A 20,859-nucleotide genomic window follows, 5' to 3' on the forward strand; every position below is an offset into this window, starting at 1 on the left:
AATATTTTATAATTGAAATTTAAAGAGAAAGCCAAAAAGCTTACCTTAACATTTCATAAAGTACTTTCATGTATGATTTCTCATTTGGGGTTCACCATAACCCTGTAACCTCTGTAGAGCTGGTAAGATTATCCTTAACTTACTGATGAGGAAACTGAGGCTAAGAGAGTTAAGTGACAAGCCAAAAGACACAAATAGTATTCACAACCAAACTAAAAGAAAGTGAAAATACTCTAAAGTCACACTGCACGTTTGCACCTTTTCATTCAACACACTCCTCTTCACTTTTTCATTTAACAAGCATTAAATATGCACTTGCTACATTCCCATTACTTTGCTAGGCACCGTGGAGGGATACAAAAGAGTTTATGTTCTGGGGCCGGCCCGGTGGTCCAAGCGGTTAAGTGCGTGCGCTCTGCTGCTGCGGCCTGGGGTTTGCAGGTTCGGATCCCGGGCGTTCACTGATGCACTGCTTGTCAAGCCATGCTGTGGCAGCGTCCCATATAATGTAGAGGAAGATGGGCATGGATGTTAGCTCAGGGCCAATCTTCCTCAGGAAAAAAAAAACAGGAGGATTGGCATTGGATGTTAGCTCAGGGTTGATCTTCCTCACCAAAAAAAAAAGAGTTTATGTTCTAATAATGGAAAGATTGAGGAACTGCATAGAGCAGTATATGATTAGGTAAGTGCCAATTGAGTGATTCATGCAATGGATATAGGCTCAATTTTTCTAGGAATACATTAGTTCAGAGAAGAAAAAGATTGCTGTGGGTCGAAGAGGTCAGAAAACACCTCATGAAAAACGCAGGAATTAAGGAGAAGTAGGATTGGATAACAACATGGAAAAATGAGGACACTAAGCAGGGACAGAGTATGAGCAACGAGGAAGAAGTACACACAGTAGGAGGGGAAAGCAGGTTATAGGGTGGGCACAGGTCTGGAAGGTGAGGAGTGAGAATTTAGATGCATGTAAAATCTGGGGAAAGACTGATAATGAACTTTAATTCCAGGCTGAAGAATTTAGAATTTATCTTAGAAGCACTGAGGACTCATTGAGGTTTTTCATAAAGTGGGTGACATGATAATTGTTGTTTAAGGACCATCCTTATGGCACTGGTGTGCAAGTTTTAGAGGAGTCAGGCAAAGCAGAGAGCAAAGATGAGGGGCAGGGAGGCTGTCAGGAGACCAGCAGGGGGTGGTGCAATAGAAAGAAAGGGATGGATGTGAAAAAACAGGATTCTAAGACTTGATGTGACCAGGTGCCTTCCTGGGGCCCCAGGGTGAAGGGGAGACTCACTCCTGTGGTCTGGGAGTCTGAGACAATAGCAATACTGGTGGCACCACTTGGGAGGTGGCCATACCTTCTTCTCCTGGGGAGGTGGAACCCCCTTCCTCACTCTCGGTCTGTATGCTTAGTGTGGGGCTCCAACCCTAGCTCCAACCCCAGAAGTATTGGCTTCTGCTTGAGCAAAAGCTCCACCGCTCCTGGGTGCAGCCATCCCAATGTAGCTGTGTCCTCTCTGAGGGTGAAAAAGCAAGACCCACTCCAGCACACACTGCTGTGCATGTGCATGCATGCATTCTCTCTCAGTTATTCAACAAACTTCAATTCTGTCAAGCCCCGTTCTCAGTCCTAAGGATACACAGAAAAAAGACAAAGCCTTGAAGGGGCTCTCAATCTAGAAAGGAGAGTTATGAGAACACAGATTATGTTCTGGGGCATCTAATCTGCTGTGGAAGACAGATCAGGGGAAGTAATGCCTAAATATGGTCTCAAAGAGCAAAGAGGAGTTACCCAAGAAAAGAAGATGGAAAGGGCTGGTGTAGTAAACATTTTGGAGTTTTGCCAACTCGGCACCCACACTCCATTGTTTGGTCTAAGAGCACCCTTTCCCTATTCTCATTCTATATGCTTTGGGTGGGGCTCCACCTCCAGCTCTAACGGCGGAGCAAGTGACTCAGCCTAACCTATCAGTACTCCAAGTCCCTTCGTACATTGCTGGCAGGGAAAGCTTGTGATCCAGGCACGGCCAAATGCTGTAATTCGTCCCCCAACCAAGTCACCCAGGACCACAGTGATTGGTTCAGGAACAGCCACAGGGTGGTTGGTTGGTTTAATCTGAGGGACTCGAGGGACTTGTGAAGGGTCTCTTTCTTGCGCACTTGGAACCAGGCACGTGAGTCTAGAGCTTCTGGCAACTATATGGCCAACCCAAGGAGAGAGTCTGCCTGGTAGTTGTTGTATGTTCCTCTAATCTCTTAAATTTTACTATTTACTTTTTCCCTCTAATCAACTCCTACTTGCTTTCGTCATTATATTCCTTTCCCATTTATTGTACTTTCTATTCTCTTTTATTCACGTCTAAGAATTCAATAATTCATCCAAAAAGAGTGTTAAGCACCTACCATGTGTTATTCAGCACTTCTTTTTCCTATTCTTCTGTGCCCCCTCTCCCGACCCCTTTTCTGGTCTCTTTCCCAATAGTCCCAACAGAAACCTATCCCAGCCTTTCCTAAAGGGTGCAATCCAATATCTTTAACGGAGTAATCAGGCAGCCCACTCTGGGTCGGAATGAGCAATTCTTGCAGTTCTGTTCATCCCAGGTCCACAATGAGTGTCAGAGTAATTCTAAGAGGACTAGACCAGTTGGATGTAGAAGACAAGAAGATCTTCTCTATGACATGGCAGCCCAAAGGGTTGTCAGGCAACTCCAGTCTCCCAGGTTCCTCCAGAGTGCCCTGCACCAGTTCTCCTGCCTCACCCCTCCCAGTATAGGGCACATTGACCTATTTTGCTTCCTCTCTCTCTTCTCTAATCAGAACCCTAAGCAGATGCCCTGATTCAGGAGCCTTATCCTACCCCAAACCCCAGCCTCAGATGTCAACAAGCAGAGCTACAAACCCCTAGACCCTTGGGGTTCAGTGTATAGCTGGACTTGAACCACATTCCCATTCTGCCCAGAGGCAGACCCAAGGACAGTGCTCTTCTAAGGTAGATGTAGTTCCTGGACCAGAAGATATAAAGTTTATACCCATGTGTGAATGTGTCCCTATGATGGGACAAGCCCTTTACGACATACATGACCACACTGCAATAGGCTCTGTCTCCCCCATCAGCACACGTGACTCCTTTGAGAACTCTCCTAGTGAATCCTACATGCATCTCCTCTGTTTCAGTCCTGGGGTGAGCTTGAAAACAACTCTACTGACTTCCAACAAGTCCAGATTGAAGACCTGAAGCATGCAAGCAGGGCTAGGTGCTGTTTTGGATAAAAATATGAATAAAACACAATCCTAGAATAAGTAAGTCTATGATCAAAAAGAAGGGACAAAGACATTGATGCCCACACAAAAGAGACTGATATGAATTGTAAGAAGAGAACAACATGATCTGGGAGCTTAGGAGAGAGGGAGAGACAATGGGCACTCCAAGTGGAAGGGACAGCTTGAGCAAAAGCTTCAGGGTGGGGAAATTAGAGGTCGGTTCAGGGAATTGTAAGCAGCTTTCTACGGCCAGAAAACTTGATGGGAGTGAAATTGTAGTGAAATGTGAATGCTGGGTTAAGGCATTTGAATAGTTACATCTGCAACTGAGAGTCGCTGAAGATTCTTGGGCTGGGAAATTTGACGAGATCTGTGTTTCGGGAAGACAGTTTTGGCAGGTCCCACACCTGACGTCTCTCCATCGTATCTGCCCATATGATTTTGCCCGTCTTGAGCACATATCTGCCCATATGATTTTGCCCATTTTGAGCACAGTGGACCAAGCCCCTTCTCAAGCTTCCACCCTGAATACCTAGTCATGACACCTGTACGGCTGACCAGGGTTCTGTTTAACTTCATGACTGATTTGGGGAATTTTCTTCCTTGAAATCTGACCATGACTTAGCTGAGCCTCCCTCTGCCAGTAGCCCAGATGTGGCATCTGCTTGCCCAGTCTGGTCTGGATCTTTCTTTGGCCAACTTGGGAGTTTCACTGTCTTTCTTTAATTCAACATCTTTTCCCAATGCTCCCCCGCTCCTTCCTCTTTCTGGGTCCTACCCAAGCAGAGAATTCCTTTGTTGATGGAGCCACACTGGGTCTGATAGTCTCCACATTAACTAATGGATTTGCGTTAGCTTCATTAAGGTTGGCATTTCATTAAGCACTATAGATCAAAAAGCTAAGGAAGAGATACTTTCAGGTATTCTTGTTCATTTCCTCGAAGAGATTATCAAATGTTCATTTATCTGTGACTCAAATACAAGCTTCTAAGCAATTCCTACTAGAAAGCTCCCCAAAAGTCTCTAGTATGAATGGTAGTTTTGCCCACCCTGCAGACTTTTCAGGATGATGGAGCCAGAGATCAATGTGTCGAGTAGCCAGGCATGCATTCTGCCATGGAGCAGAAGGTAGAAGATAGGAGATGGAGGAGAGGGTGCCTGGGTCAAACTAGGGAGAGGAATCCAAAGCCTCAAGTCAAAGCAGGAACAATCTTTTGTGCAAATGGCCCCGCTTCACTCTCCAGCCTCATTCCCTCTCTCTTTGCCCAACTCCCACGCCCTCATGCTTCTGCCAGGTCTGATGCTCACACTTCTCAGAACACAGTGTCCTTCCAGCATTCTAAGAATTCCACACATTCTTTTTCTTATGCCTGGGTGGTCTTCCTCATTCTCAACCCCCCAAACATCCTTCAAGTTCAGTTCAGACTCTTTCGCTTTTCTCCATCTGTACACACACAGTGCTCTGTTCATGCACTAATAACATACTTGCCAAAATGTGTTACAGGGAGATAAGTACATCTCTGGTTTGTGAGCTCGTTGAAGACAAAAATCCTTCAAATATCTTTTTTATTATAACGCTTAGCAATTGCCTGGAAGAGTTGGTACTTAACAGCTCGGAATTAAAAAAACCTTGAATTCGCCCCTAGACTGGCAATTTAAAAGTGGGATAGTTTTGCAAACTGCATTGGCAGAAAGGTGTATGGTATTATATTTGACTTTGAATATCCTCTAGGCCCAGGATGGCAAATAGGTTGTAACTCATGCACCAAATCTGATTGGTTGGTAGTGACTGCTTAGAAAAGAAGTCCAGGTTGAGTTGAATCAAAGCGGAAGAATGCCATGATCCCCTCAAGATGTCTACCATGGACGTGGGGCTGGGGGCATACTCGGTACATAGCTGCTCTCCTTGCTCTGCACAGACAGCCAGGTAACACGATTCTCCAGGGTCTTTGAGTGTGGCCTTCTCCACAACTGGAAGACATAATAATATCACTACTGGCAGAATATACACCAAGTTGTTTTCCCACAGCAGCAATGGTTAGGGAATGATCTACTCATGTTCATCTGCCAGGTCCCCTTTGTAACCAAAATACAGAAGGCATTATATCTAATGATGCCTGGGTCCAGGTTTTGTTCACAAATCCAGTGAACGTCTTTTCAGAAATACAACATGTGACCTTAGGAGCTTTGGTTTCCTAGACCTACCTTCCAAAGACTGTTTTCTTTCTCCCAAGGACCTGCTGACAGATAGGGTTTACAGCCACCTTGCCTTTTTGTAATTTATAAACTGAAACTTATAGCACAACAAAATTAAAAAGAAAAGCATTTAGGGGGCTGGCCCCGTGGCGTAGCAGTTAAGTGCGCGTGCGTCCCGCTGCTGGCGGCCCGGGTTCGGATGTCAGGCGCGCATCTGCGCACCGCTTGTCAGGCCATGCTGTGGCTGCATCCCATATAAAGTGGAGGAAGATGGGCATGGATGTTAGCCCAGGGCCAGTCTTCCTCAGCAAAGAAAGAGGAGGATAGGCATGGATGTTAGCTCAGGGCTGATCTTCCTCACAAAAAAAAAAAAAAAAAGAAAGAAAGAAAGAAAAGCATTTAAACAGAACATAGCATGATTTTAAAGTCAAGTTAGAAAGTGGTTTCTTCACAACCTTGTTACTTCATTGCTCTAACCGGTTGAGGCATCCAGCCTTCGCTAGACAACCTAATATGATCATAGGCCATGGTCAAATCCATCAGTAATGATGCCGCTGTTAATGAGACTGGCCTCAGCCTTGGAGGCAGGAGAACTCCCCGGGGGTGCTTAGCTGAGCCAGATTAAGAGATGGAGCAGGTGGGCCTCAGCTCTAAAGCGCACTGAGACATCGCTGGGGAGCTGACGGCATCACTGGGGGGATAAAATTCACTGGAAATAACATTGAAGGCGGGGAAAATGACAGCTTCCAGAACTTCTCTGGAGTGAGTATTGTATATAGGTGGAAAGAATCAGCTACTTGAGATGGGGTTTGGGAGGTGGAAGGAGGAGACCCCATGGGATGTGCTCCAGTAATAACACGTGGTCACTGAAATCCCTTCCAAGGAGGATTGGTCCAGTGAACCGTAGGGTGGGCTCCTTCTTGCAACCAAGGACAGGGTGAGAACTGCTACCACAGGGCCCCTGCCTCCTCTCCTCAGCACTCAGCCTCTCCTCCACATAAGACTTGAACAAGGATTTTTGCAAATATCAGTTGAAGGAGCCTCATATTATTTATCTGCCCAGAGCACCAGATTCCTGCCTGCCCAGGCACCCACATGTGTCAACCCTGCCCTGCCCTAGGTGTAGAGTCAGTAAGGGGGGTCGGGGGGGCCAAGTCCTGGGACAAAGGTGGAAGCCATGGGTTCAGGCCCCCTATGGAGGATCCAGGGATGGGCCTGACCAGAGAAAGGCCAGCACCCAGGAATCACAGGGCCAGGCCCCAGAGGCAGCAAGGCTCTCCCTGTCAGCTGCCAAGTTCAGCTCCCAATCCAGAGAATTAGCCCAACAAGACAGAATCCTGACAAAAGGTTTGGAGAATTACAACAATGATTTTGGTAGCAAAAGCTTGGAAAGACCAAACTGTTCTTCAACTGATGACAGGTAAATAAATTATGGCACATTCATAGCACATGGCCATACAAAAGAATAAGGTGGTTCTACAGGTGGCAATACGGCATGGTCACCAAGATACCAAATGCACAAAGCAAATTGCAGAGCAGCATGTAAAGCATGACGCCGTTTGTGTGTTTTTAAACAATGTACATATACGTTTATGCAAAGAAAGCATCTGGAAAGTGGTCAGGGAACCCTGAGGCCACACGCAGGAGCGAGAAGGGACAAGAAGTTTACTTTCACTCACCCTCTTCCGTGCTGTGAGAGTGCTTTACTCTATACCTTAAATTCACTTTCATAATAAAAACAAGCTCACAGTTTATTTAAAAAAGAGGATCCAGGCTGTTTGGCTAATGGGGTCAAATTTCTCTTCTTGTGTGCCTTCTATTCTGAAAACAAAGCTGCCACCATGAAGTGTGTTTTTAGGGTGAGTTCTCCTCCACAGGAGGATTGGCATCATGAGCAGGGAGTGCAGCACCTGTGCTCTTTTGGGGGAAAGAGAATCCCTGCTCAGCCTCTGGTTTGACAAGTCCATTCTGCCAGGCATCAAGACTGGCACACTCGGGTCTGTGTACCCTTGGTCTTCTGCCTCTATGTATCCACCAAGCCTGTGTGTATCTGCCCAGGAGCAAGAGTTCACCCTCTTCTGCTCTGTGAGGCAGAAGCCTACATTTCGGTGTGCAAAGGAAGGGATAAAAAGTCTGGATGCCTGACACTGGGGCTTTATGATAGAGGTTCCTATGTTTCCCAGCCACACTTACAGCTTGGGTGGTCATGAGACATAGTTCTAGCCAACAAGATGTAAACATATGTCATTCAATGGTACTTCTCTGGACTCAATTGGCAGAGATCCTATTTGTCCTTTGCTCTTCCCCTTATTCATGCTTGAAATGAAGACATGATGACTGGAGCTTCAGCAGCCATCTTGAGAGAATGAGGAAGAAGGTCATGACTTTACCTACGGATGGTCAAGTGGAAATCCAAAAGGAACCTGGGACCCTGAAGATTGCCAACCTCTGGATCTCTTTTGTGTAAGCCAAAAAATATGTTTAAGCCAGTGTTTTTCAGGTTTCTGTTAACTAGCAGCTGACTACAAGTCCTAATTGAACAGGCTGTTCAGGAGGAGGAAGAGGAGAAGGAGCAGGGGAAGAACTGAGTCATCTTCAGGCTGACTAATTAGCCTTAGAGGAGGCAGAGTTGCCTGGCTTTATAGCCAACACTTGGTCACCCAGTAAGGCAATGACAGAGCAAGGATTAGATTCAGAATCTCTAGTATCCTCTCTAGGCTCAGCCTGCTGGGTAAAAAGCTATAATGATGTTATTCATAGGGCCTTGTCATTCCAACAAGTTCTGTAAGGAAAGATGGACATTTGATCCTCCTCACCTCTCTACTCTGGGTTCCCAGCATGCGCACGCACACATACACACACACACACACACACACACACACGCAAATGTATGCTGAGCAAGAGTTCTTTACCGCAAGTTGTCTGGCAGAGCCACCCAACCAAGAAGCGAGCATATCAGAGGGAGAGGAGGTGTTCACTGAATTCCTAAAGCACTTATTGCAAATCCTGCACATTTTAGCACTGAGTTATATATTGACTTGTTCTGCACATCCCTGGACATGTGTCAGTCTTATCACCTAAACAGCCAATAGTCACCCCGAGAGGGGATTAGGTTTTCTAAAGCAGTGGTTCCCAAATGTCCACCCAAGTACCAACTGTCTCAGAATTATCCGGGACATTTGCCAAAACTTTAGGTCCCCAGGCCTCATTTCAGGGCAATTGAATCAGACTTTCTGATGTCAGGGCCGTGGTGTCTATATTTTTCCTGAGCTCACCAAATGATTGTTATGGCAGAGCTTTCCAGTGCTTGCCCATTCTGATTTGTCTTTCCTCCCAGCAGAACGGGAGAGTAAAGAGCTTCTGCAGTTAGGTGGAGCCATAGGATTTTGGCAAATGGGCTATAAGTGGACGTGACATGTGTTGCTTCTGGGCCAGGGCATTTACTTGCCCATTGCGAGACCTTCTCACTTCCTCTGCTGCAGGGGGAGCCTCAAGTGGAGATAGTGAGGTTCAAGATCCAAGCAGCCTGGCTTCCTAGTTTCCTCGAGGAGGACAGTTGTCCTGGAGTCATATGGCCCTCTGTGAACACGAGTGGGTGAGAAATACACCTCTGTGGTGCTAGTCCCCGGAGATTTGGGGGTTGTTTGTTACTGCAGCACAACCTGACCTATGATGACTAATACAATTCTGATGTGCATGCAAGTTTGGGAATCACATTTCTATAGTACTTAGCACAAAAAACATAGAAACTATTTGAAACCATAGGGAGTATTGAAAGTGGAAAGGTAGGGAGGGCTGGAAGCAAGAAAAAGTAGTCTTTTTAGTGTCTAGGCAGCAAACCACCCCTAACAACACAACGTGCATTTGTAACAGTAGGACAGAAACTCCAGCTCCTATGACTCCTAGAAGATGCTAATTTTTCCCAAGAAACAAAGCAAGGGGGTGACTTCAAGGGAGCCAGCCACAGAAAGCACCTTCGATTTAGTAGAGGACACTCGTTGGAATGCCTGCCTTCGGGGTTGTATATTGTTTAGTGTGGCTGTAGGATGGCCCCACTGTGAGGGACTGAGCCATCACTGCCCGTCAGGTTCATCCCCAACCTACATTCTAACATTTTGACTCAAGCTAAGGAGGTGTCTATTTCCTGCTGTGAAGGAATCCAGTTGGGCTGGGAAGTTTCACATTAACAACTGCTTTAAAGACCAAACGGGGGATGTAATTTCACATTGCCAAGACCAGGGGCAGTACTGCGAAGGGAGACTCCTTCCAAGAGCAGGCTAGATGAACCTGCCTGTGGGGTCATCTAACCAGTGCAGAGGTGGATTTCCAGGTTAGATTCTGAGGAGTTCGTAGCTCACAGGGGGTGTGCATCTCACCAGCACCACCATCCCCCACAACCTGCATCTTTTAGAGGGATATTTTTCCCATCCATTTGACCATTGGGCAATTGTTGAACTTCTACTGTATATGAGACATTAAACTTGAAACTGGGGCCAAGATGTGTGAATCTCAGTCCCATACATCTTGAGTATGGGATTTACTCAAAAAGATTTACCATCTGGTTGGGAAGACAAAACATACACATCAGAGAATAAATAGCAATACCCAGTTTTCCATATTAAGTGGCGACTGCACCATGTAGAGCCTGAATGTCTAAGAGGGTGTGAGGGGGGAAATGGGGTGAAGATGAGCTATGAAGTAACATCAGCAGAGGGTGTGGTCAGAGTAAAAGTGTGCGATCATTATAGTCACAATAAGCACAAGCAATGTTGTTGTTGTCTGAGCTTGAGACGGGACGTTGTTCCTCGAGGAGAAAACAGGACTGGATTGTGACAAGGGCCACTTGGAAAAAGAAGGATGGAAATGGTGATCATGCCTTGCAATTCGAGTAAAGCCACGCCCTCCCTAATTAGATTAACAATTTTAAAGCCATCCCAGCCAAGCAATGTGGTCCTCGACACATCCTCTCATCCAGGTTCCCCTGGCACCACCTAAGTCTTGAGTTCCTCCTTTTCACACTTCGGTTCCACAGAAGCCACTCAGAACACACACAAGGCGTGTTAAAAACAAATTCACATGGTAAGGGGAAAAGAGAATGAGCTTGAATCCCAACTCCCCCACTTGAGGTTGTGAGATCTGGGGGAAGTGACTTAACTGCTCTGAAGGCTAGTTTCTTCCGCTGTAAACCAGTGGACTGACAGAGCTATTGTGAAGAGTAAAGGAGACGAGATGTGGAGCCCCCCTGCAGAGCGTCTGCGGGAGCAACCAGTGGTACTCGTGATTGTTTCTGGCAAAGCTCTAATTAGAAAAGAGGAAAATATGACCCTTTGAGGGTCTCTTTCCCACAGAGCTCCTGCTCTCCAGAGAACCATTGAGACAGAGAGCTACTGTGATGACTAACGCTTCCTGAGTGCCAACCCAGTGCCAGACAACACATCCGAGCATTTTCAAATCTCCTGTCATTTGAGCCTCCTGATACCCCGGTGGTGGGCTGATAGTGGCTTCCAAACGTAAGTCCACATCCCCTTATTTTGAAGAAGGGTCTTTGCAGATGTGATTAAGCTAAGGATTCTGAGATGAGGAGATGATCTTGGATTATCCAAGTGGATCCTAAAAGCCACCAAAAGTGTTCTTATAAGAGGGAGATTAGACACACACAGAGGAGAAGGTGATATGAAAATGAAGGCAGAGATTGGAGTGATTCAAGCCAAGGATTGCCAGCAGCCACCAGAAGCTGGAGTAGGCGATGAATGGATTCTCTCTTAGAGCCTCCAGAGGAAGTGCGGCCCTGCCCACACCTTCACTTCAGACTTCTGGCCCCCAGAACTGGAAGAGAATAAATTTTGGTTGTTTTAAGCCATCCAATTTCTGGTAATTTGTTACAGCAGCCACAAGAAACTAATATACTCCCAGAAGGAAGTACTATCATTATCCCCATTTTACTAATGAGAAAATTGAGGCAAACAAAGATTCAATTACTTGCTTAATAAGTGGAGCAAGAATTCTAAGCTTCTCAGTTGATGCCAGAGCCCCACATTCGCTAGCAAGCCAGGCTGCCTTGGCATCTCTGTTAGACCACTGCTGGGTGACATTCGGCTAGGGAAACCCACCCTGGGCCTCCTGGTACCCCTGAGCAGGGCAGGAGATTTCTCAGCCCTCTGCATGGCATGGAAAGCTTTTATGACAATGTCTGGAACATAGCAACGACTCACAGACAGTCAGCAATTATACTGTCTGTGAGTTCCCTCAAACCCCACTAACCAGCCTTAGAGCCCCACTATCTGGAGGGAGGAAAGGGAAGGGAGAACTAAAAGGATGTTTGTGAAGGGTGGGAAACAGGGAGCACTGAGGAGAAGGTGGCAGGGACTGCCAGCTGCCTTGCAATATTCATGCTCCCCATCTTTTTATTAACAGAATCAATATTCTGTTTTTTCAGGCCAAAAAGCATATCACTAAAAGACTATATTTCCAAGCCCCCTTTGTGGCTTTGAGTATCCAGTGAGATGTAAGTAGGATTGGTTGGGTGGGGTTTCCATGAGAGCCCTTTAAAGGGCTGATATAGCAGGAATTGTGCCCTTTCTAACTTTTCCCTTCCTCTCTTCCTTCCTGGAACATAGACATGAGACCTAGAGTTCCAGCAGCCATCATGTGACCATGAACTTCCTTGAAGAGTGAAGTCACATGCTAAGGATATTGGATCAGAAATAGAGAAGGCCCCCGAAATCCTATCATACCAGCTGTCCCACCAGCCTTGGACTGCCCACCTCTGGATTTCTTTTATAAGAGAATACAAAACTTTAATTCATTTAAGCCACTTTATTCTTATAATAAAGAATCTACTGGCAGCAAAAAGCAATATTAACTCACATAGGGAATAATAGTAACCCCAAAAGATTCACATGGTATTGGGCCCAACTCATGGTTTTTCCCCGCTGATAAGATAGAAGCTGAGATTTGAAAGTTACCGTCGGTTTAAGACGAAGCCCTAATGAGGTGATATCTTTCCTTTTATTTCAAAGCTTACAAAAGCCCTTCTCTTCCCCCACCTGCTTCCCTTCAGTTGGCTCACATAGACTTATAGGTCTGTCCCTCATGCCCATCCTAGGGCCTGCTCCTAGGGGGTGCTCAGAACCCATTGCCATCAACTGGGCTGACCCAGTGATGTAGTTAGGTAAACTTCCTTAACAGACCCTACAAACTTGGAGATTGAGTAATGGTCAGCCTCACTCATGTTCAGTTGTGGTTCTGCCTGTGAGTTAGCACCCACGACAACCTCTGCATTTCACCGGGAAGAAAAAGCCTGCATGTGTGTTGGTTGTGTAATGAGATCTTTGGTGAGAATTGTGGCTTTAAATAAGGTGACCCCACTCTGGTTCCATTAAAGTCTAAGCTTTACCACTGAAGCACAGTCACACCTTAATTAAATGCTTTATGAGCCCAAGCAGGACTGACATGAAGGAATCGAATGCTGACACCATCTCCAGGAAAATCAAAGGAGTCCCGTGTCCCCATTAAGCCCAATGGGGAAGAGGAGGAATTTTTCATCAGGAGAAAATATTTCTAAATAGAATATAACTCCTAAATTCCATATTTTCTAGGAAATATTAATGCTTACAGTCTCAATTAATAGGTTGGAACCCTATGATCAAACAAAGGTACCAAGTCGGGAAGTTAAATTGCACCATCTCACTGCTATAGTGTCTTAGTGAAAGGATTTCAATTTATTTCCTATCTCATCCTTGTGAATCAGGATTTATTAGGCTCTTGGCACTGCCTATTTTGGTTTCCAAGCTTTTCTACATCGCTGAAACTTTGGCACTCACCTTCCCATTGCTCTAATTTTTGCCCCTTCCCCTTATTCAAAGATAAAGCAACCAGAACAATGAACTTGACAAAGTGATTAGTTTTTGTTTAATCATTCCAGATGCCTGGCCTTGTGCTCAATCCTCCATGGGTTATTGTCACTGACAAAGCTCTGTGTAGGGAAGGAAGATTATTAAATAAGTGCCAGGCCTTCCTCTCTACCATCACGGCACTTATCCTCCAGCTGCAGAGGTGACTGTGTCCATCAAACAACCAGAGAGCAACACAGGGAGAAGAAAATGATGTGTCTGGGGCCAAATAAAGACACCACGATCCGTGAGCGGTCAGGAAGGAAACAGATCAGAATAAACCAGGGTTGTGTTAACAAGCTTGGTGCGTGATGTGAAGACTTAGAGATAGTTCTTAAAGAATGGGGGAAAATGGATAGGTAAATAAAAACATAGAATACTTCAAAAATTGTCACATATCCCTACTCTCCAACTCTGATTCCTAGACTGAACATTTGCAAATCACCTCTCTCCTTTCATTCACCATTGCAAACATCTTTCTAGAACTGGCAAGTCAGGTAAGATGTTTTTCATTCGATTTCAAAAATCATTTCTGCTGCCTTGGAATTACACTTCTCAAATGGCTTTAGGGATTATATTTCAACTCTCTGGTTATACAAATTAAGGAAATTGATGTTTAGAGAGATTGTATGACATATTAAAGTTTATACAGCAAATTGGGGGCAGAGCAAGGACTAGAAATCAAGTCTCCTGATTCCTATTTCAGGCTCTCTCCACTCATGGTGGAATACTAGGGATGTGGCTCTCTTGGATCTCTAAATGTCAGGCATTTGTGTGGGTCTGAATATCCTAAACAGCACACTGTCCCCAGAAACACAGTCTACTCATCCTGCAGGAGGCCGAGTGAGAGGCATGTTCACATCATCCAAGATGACTCCTTGCCCCTGGGGAAATGAAACAATGCAGAATACACATACTGGACTCCATCTATGTCCCACAGTCGCGGCATCTTCACACAGATGCCTGTGGCACCTGTGACACTTGTGAATCATGGCACCTGAGACACGTGTCCTGTGGTCTTCAGGCAAGAGTCAGGAGACTACCACAACTATGCCTTCTTAGGGACTTGCCCTGAGCCCCCTGCCACCCCAGGAGCACCTCCTGACATGGTTGCTGATAAAAGGCAACATGCATTGCATACTCACCCTGGCTCCCCTTTTAAGAGTCAGGAGTCAGCCCTGCATAAACGCTGTCCTTTTTGGAGATCTTGGCCTTCCAGGTATAACATCTAGTTTGCCAGCTTCTCCTAAGAGGCAGGAGTCCTCTCACACGGAAACCACGGCATTTGCTAAACCACCTCACTCCAATCTGATACCAAACAAACTGTGTTAGTCATGCCTATTTTCTTTCCCTGTTTTATTTTTCCCTTTTTTCTCCAACATAACTACTTTCATACATCTTATTGTACTTTCTTCAAAGCAACATCTTCTGGCTGAAATGATCAACTGAGAGCCCCTAATTTCTTCCTGCACTCAGCTGTGTGGAAATAGCATTCTCGTATTGGCATATTCAAAGTACTTTGAGTTTTTGAATGAACCCAGGTAACCAGTTTGGTCACTGACAACAATGATCATTTTCAGTGTCTCTCTGGGAAGAAGGGCAAGTGAGACTAAACCTACCTTTGGTAAGAATTGGGTCTTTCTAGAAAGTTCTTATTACTGGAATTCCTGGCTTCCCTCAAAGCTGAGTTTAATTCAGTGGCAAAGTATCACCATTGCTGAGAAACAGGTTGTGTGGTGGAAAATATGGGCTCTGGAGCCAAAGCAATGTGAGTTTGGTGCTGCCTTGGCTCTGTCAAGCACTTAACCTCAGACCCTCAGTTCCCGGCTTGTAAAGTGGAAATAACAACATCTGCAAGCAAGAATGAATGAAAAGTTGTCAGTGGAATTCCTGGTCAGAACAAATGCTCACAAACAGCGTACTGATATAGGCATTTTAGGAGAAAGAGAATTCTGTGCTTTTTACTTAACTGTGTGGAAAGGCAGACCAATATCACATTGAGCTTAAAGATCATACTCACTACACTAAATGGACACAACTTGAAGAGTCTCCCCTCCAATAGCTGCTCACAACAACCATTTTCTATTGAGCCTTTTTGAGGACAGCAGAGCTCCATTGTTAGGGAAGGCTACTGGGAGTTAGTGTAGCCTTTCAATCCCATATCTGTTTGTCATAATAAAGACTACCACCACCGATGGTCAGCAGACAGGGGATTGGAAGACATCAAGAGCTTTCTTTGGAAATAGCCCCTTGGACAATAAATTTCCTGGTACAAAGCCTAAAGAAAAGTCTTTCTTGGCAGTCTGGCTGGCATGAGCATTATCTTTCTTTAATAAACAAAACATAACTATGCCATCTTTGTGTTGTTAAGAAACCTGGAAGCTGTGTGTCCAAGCCAACTGGATCTTGGTCTTTCCACAGGGCAGGGGGACCTGGCTCTTAGAGACTTGTTAGCAGACCCCATGAATCTTAGCAATTAACCTCATCTTTAGAAAACAGAACTTGGATGTTGAATGCAATGGCCTCTATCTATCAGAGAAGAAACCAGTGTCCAAATATCCAACAATGGTTGCCAGAATACCTCAAAAGATGTTCTAAGAACCACAAAGTTGAAAATATGCACGACAGCTTCTGGAGCCAGGAGGTGCCTTCAGAGGGAGCTCCAGGGAACAAATAAGATACACAAGACGCCGGATCCTGAGGAGGAGGGGGGAACAAGGGCTATTTTCTGCAAAAATAAAAAATCAGGGACATAGAACACTCTGGCACCACCTCATCCAGCTATGCCATGGCCTCTGGGGCTAGGATATTGCCCTCAGATTGAATAAATCGGAGCTGGAACAAACCTCTCACCAGTAAAAGAGCCATTTCCAAGTGGACTCAAGGAAACTCTTAAAATATAAGCCAAATCTTTTGTAACTGTCCCTTCTTTTAAATATTGAAAAACAAAAATAAAACATAACTACCTATAGCATTCTTACCTCCAATTATGATGTTTCATTCCAAAAACAAAAACTAAAAAAACACTGTGTTTTAACAGTGAAGAGTTCTTGAAAATTCTCAAAATTTCATCCCAAGGGTTGCCTTTTTTTTTTTAAACAGTATCCAGAACCCCCTGGAAGTTCCTAGTGGTGCCTAGTGAAAATTGTCCATGCGTAGAGTAAGCCATTAGTCAAAACACCTAGTTGTGATGTGTCTCTTCACAGACAAGGCTAGATGAATAGATGGTGAATAGATGGAAATAAGACTGTCTCTTCCAAATTACACACCCACCCATGCTACAGCTCTCCAAGCAAACACAAAACCCCTCCTGTTGATTTAGATCAACTCAACTCTATTGTAACCACCGAAGGAATACAACCTTCCCCAAGCAGAGTCAAAAGGAAGCCAAACCTGAGAGTTTATGGGGACCCCAAGTTCACTCACTTGTCTTCTGTGAAACTCTTCCCGGTAATAACGTTCTTTCCTTGGGGTACATAGTTCCAGTATTCTTCCACAATCCCAATGTGGTATGTTCTGGTAACTGTGCCAACCAGCCCAGACAGACCCAGGAATGTGAGGAGAAGGATGCAGTTAGCCTGCTGCTTCCGAGACATTTGTGGATGTAACTCAGGCAAGCAAACTGTGCTGGAGGCAACCCTGCCTGTCCCTCCCCCTAACTCAGAGCTAGTTATAAATAAGGATTGGCCAAGGCCCAGCTCCTCCTCCTTACGTAGCTTGGGGTTGGGACAGAGGCTGACAACTTGTGTAAGCAAAGCAAGCTCAATGGAGGAGTTGCTATGACAACAAAACTTTTGCCAGCCATCCAAGAAACGTGTAACTAGCTTATTTATTTACTGCCCAAGCTAAACAGGCCTGTTTCTGTAGGTTTTGGTGCTCTGCTCTGACATTAGTCATTCATCTTTGCCAGGAATGGCAGTGCAACAAGTTGGGCTGATGAGTTTCTCTGTTTCCTCCTCTTTTTTTCTCGACACCTATACAGGAACATATCAAAATCTGGAAACTGGGCTGGCCTGAGTGGAGTATCAGGAAATATCCCAAGCACTAAAGTAGGCTTCATCTCTGTTGGAGGTGCAGAGGGAGTGACGTAATCGCCCTCTGCCATCTCCAACTTGTTTTATGAGGCTACATGAAACAATCAACTCACATCATAAAGTTCAAAACAACATTGTAAAACTTCACTAATTCTCCATCTGCTCATGCACCATCTCCGCCAAATTCTCTCAAATCCCACCAAGAAAAATGAGGAGCCTAATCACCCAGTTCAGCCAAAATTTTAGAGGCCATCACCTCCAGTGAGCTGCGTTTCTCAGGATGAATAAAAATGATAAGAGAGGCGTACCCTTCAGGCACATGAAGACAAAAATCAGTAACAGGTCTTAGGAAAAAATTCAATAGCAGGTCTTTGGGTCAAATAAGGTGAAGGGAGTGTCTGTTCATCTGTGTGCTCCAATCTGTGACCTAGAATCTCGGTGTTAAAAGACCTCATCCAGCCCTGGGAGAGAGCCAATCTGATTCCCATGCAAATTAGCTCTTCAGGCAGTAGCTGTGGAATGAGGAGACAGCCTCCTGGCTGGGTTTTGAGGAAGGACAGACCTGTGTTTGAATCCAGTCCCACCACTTACTAACTTGGTGGCATTAAAGAATCACTTGACTCTCTAAGCTCTCTAAAACAAGGATGGAAAGATTGTTAAGAAGATTTAAAGGGTGACATAGGAGCAAATCTAGATGACCTTAGGTTTGATGATGTTTTTTTGTTTTTGCTGAGGAAGATTTGCCCTGAGCTAACATCTGTGCCAATCTTCCTCTATTTTGTATGTGGGTTGCCGCCACAGCATGGCTGCCAATGAGTGGTGTAGGTCCACGCCCAGGAACTGAACCCAGGATGCTGAAGCAGAGTGCACTGAACTTAACCACTAGACCACGGGGCTGGCCCCTGATGATGATTTTTCAGAAACAACAGCAAAGACACGAACCATAAAAGAAATAATTGATAAGCTGGCCTTTAAAACAATTAAAAATTTCTGGTCTGTGAAAGACACTGTCAAGAGAATGAGAAGAGAAGCCACAGACTGGAAGAAAGTATTTGCAAAAAACACATCTGATAAAGGACTGCTATTCAAAATATACAAAGAACTCTTAAAACTCAACAATAAGAAAACAATTCACCTGATTGAAAAATAGGCAAAAGACCTCAACAGACACCTCATCAAAGAAGATATATATACAGCTGGAAAATAAGCATATTAAAAGATGCTCCACATCATATGTCATCAAGAAAATGCAAATTAAAACAATGAGATGCTCTTACACACCTATTAGAATGGCCAAAATCCAGAACACTGATAAGACCAAATGCTGGTGAGGGTGTGGAGCAACAGGAACTCTCATTCATTGATGGTAGGAATGCAAAATGGTACAGCCACCCATTCTACACCTTGGAAGACAGTTTGACAGTTTCTTACAAAACTAAACATACAGTACGCATTAGATATCTTACAATTTTGTCAATTATACCTGAATAAAACTGAAAAAAAAAAAGCTAAACAGACTCTTACTGTACGATACAGCAATCATTCTCTTTGTATTTACCCAAAGAACTTGAAAACACGTCCACACAAAAACCTGTACACAGATGTTTATGGCAGCTTTATGCATAATTGCCAAAACTTCGAAAGAACCAAGATGTTTTTCAGTAGGTTAATGAGTATATAAACTGCGGTACATACAGAAATGGAATATTATGCAGCACTAAAAGGAAATGAGCTGTCAATCAATGAAAAGACATGGAGGAAACTTAAATGCATATTACGAAGTTAAAGAAGCCAATCTGAAAATCTACATATTGGATGATTCCAACTAGACGACATGCTGGAAAAGACAAAACTGCGGAGATAGTAAAAAGATCAGGAGATATCAGGGGTGAGCAGGGAGGGAGGGATGAATAGGCAGAGCACAGAGGGTTTTTAGGGCAGTGAAACTACTCTGTATGATACCATAATGCTGGATTCATGCCATTATACATTTATCCAAACCCATAGAATGTACAACAGCAAGAGGGACACCTAAATGGAAACTATGGACTTAGGGTGACAATGGTGTGTCAATGAAGTTTTGTTGATTGCGACAAATGTACCACTGTGGTGAGGGATGTTGATAATAGGGCTAAGCATGTATGGGGGCAGGAGGTCTATGGCAAAACTCTGTACCTTCTGCTCAATACCTAAAACTGCTCTAAAAAATATAAAATCTATTTTTAAAAAGGAAGATTTAAAAAGATGATGTCTGCCAAGTGCCTACCATAGCTCCCAGCAGAGTAGGTGTGCAGGAAATGTGAAAGTCCTTCTTCCCCATCCACACCCTCTCAGAGAGACTCTGCCTCTGCTTATGTAATGACAGACTTGCATTTCCACTAACATTTGTCGTCTTCTTTCTCCGAGTCTCAGAGTCCCATCCACCACACCTTCTACCAGCCTCAAGAGTTCTTTTTCTTTAAATTGTAGATACTCTATAGAAGTGCTGTAGTATGAGTTTTGAATTAACGTCCCTCTTAGCTAATAGAATACATGCTGAGTATCCTGTTTCATAGCTAGGATCTTAACGTCTTTGATTTATTGACTTGTTTTTACGTCAAGATGCTTGTAGAGTAATTGCCACAGCACATTTCCCTTTAACTCAGATCTACTCTTCAATGTGGGTTTGGAAGCTTGGTGTGTGTTTGTCACTTTAACAGCACTATAGAGGAAGGACTCACAGGGCGAACCTGAGCATGGCCTCAAAAGAAGTAGGGCTGTGGGACTTCTTGGAATTTGGAAATGTCCCGGAACAAATAGCTTTTTGTTTATACCCCAGAGAAGCAGGCTATTTGGGGCCAAATAGGCTTGATTGGGTATCAAAAACTTCATTATGAAGTATTCCACCATTTATGAAGTATAAATGACACAGATCAAAAACACGAAAGGGTTAACTTTCCTACCTAGGGTACTGAATGCATATAATGAAAACCCTGAGGAAGGCATCACCTAACTTCTGATTCGAAACTAGGCCCACAGGAGGCTAGAGGAGACCAGGAGAACCAGGTGGCTGTAGCAGATGCGACCAATAAGTTCATTCCATTCAAAGCCAAGAAGTGGTCACGAGGGGCAAAAGGATCAGGTAAAGAGTTGAAAACCAAGGAAATAGTGTTCTAGAAATCTCTCTGAAATTCTTCCTTACTCTAGGACAGTAAAGATGCTCAACAAGCATCTGAATTACGTAAGAGCTAAAGAAAAGAAAAGAAACTGGTATAGGTGAATGCATTGTTCGTATATCATTCATTTCTGAAGACCCACACTTAAATACAGGATGTGACTGACATTGCCTAGAATTTGATTGGGAAATCTGTGAGTAATAACGTTAACAAATACTTTCAACTTTGTTGGACATGACTCAGACATAAATAAAGCAGAGAAACCCAACATTTATAGAGCACCTACTATGTGAGATGGACAGCCAAGATAGTCACTCC

The 20,859-nt window shown here is 44.4% G+C and overlaps 1 protein-coding gene across 1 annotated transcript in view; it reads right to left on the reverse strand.

Annotated features, from left to right (window-relative positions):
- HEPHL1 (hephaestin like 1) overlaps positions 1-16,948 on the reverse strand; it is an 82,324-nt gene extending 65,376 nt beyond the window's left edge. The window contains exon 1 of the mRNA XM_058545399.1: positions 16,779-16,948. Within this exon, the coding sequence (XP_058401382.1) occupies positions 16,779-16,948 (170 nt within the window). The remainder of the gene's footprint in view (positions 1-16,778) is intronic.
- Between the last annotated feature and the right edge of the window lie 3,911 nt (positions 16,949-20,859).

The sequence above is a fragment of the Diceros bicornis genome, chromosome 7, assembly GCF_020826845.1.
Source record: "Diceros bicornis minor isolate mBicDic1 chromosome 7, mDicBic1.mat.cur, whole genome shotgun sequence".
In the NCBI taxonomy this organism is placed as follows: Eukaryota; Metazoa; Chordata; class Mammalia; order Perissodactyla; family Rhinocerotidae; genus Diceros; species Diceros bicornis.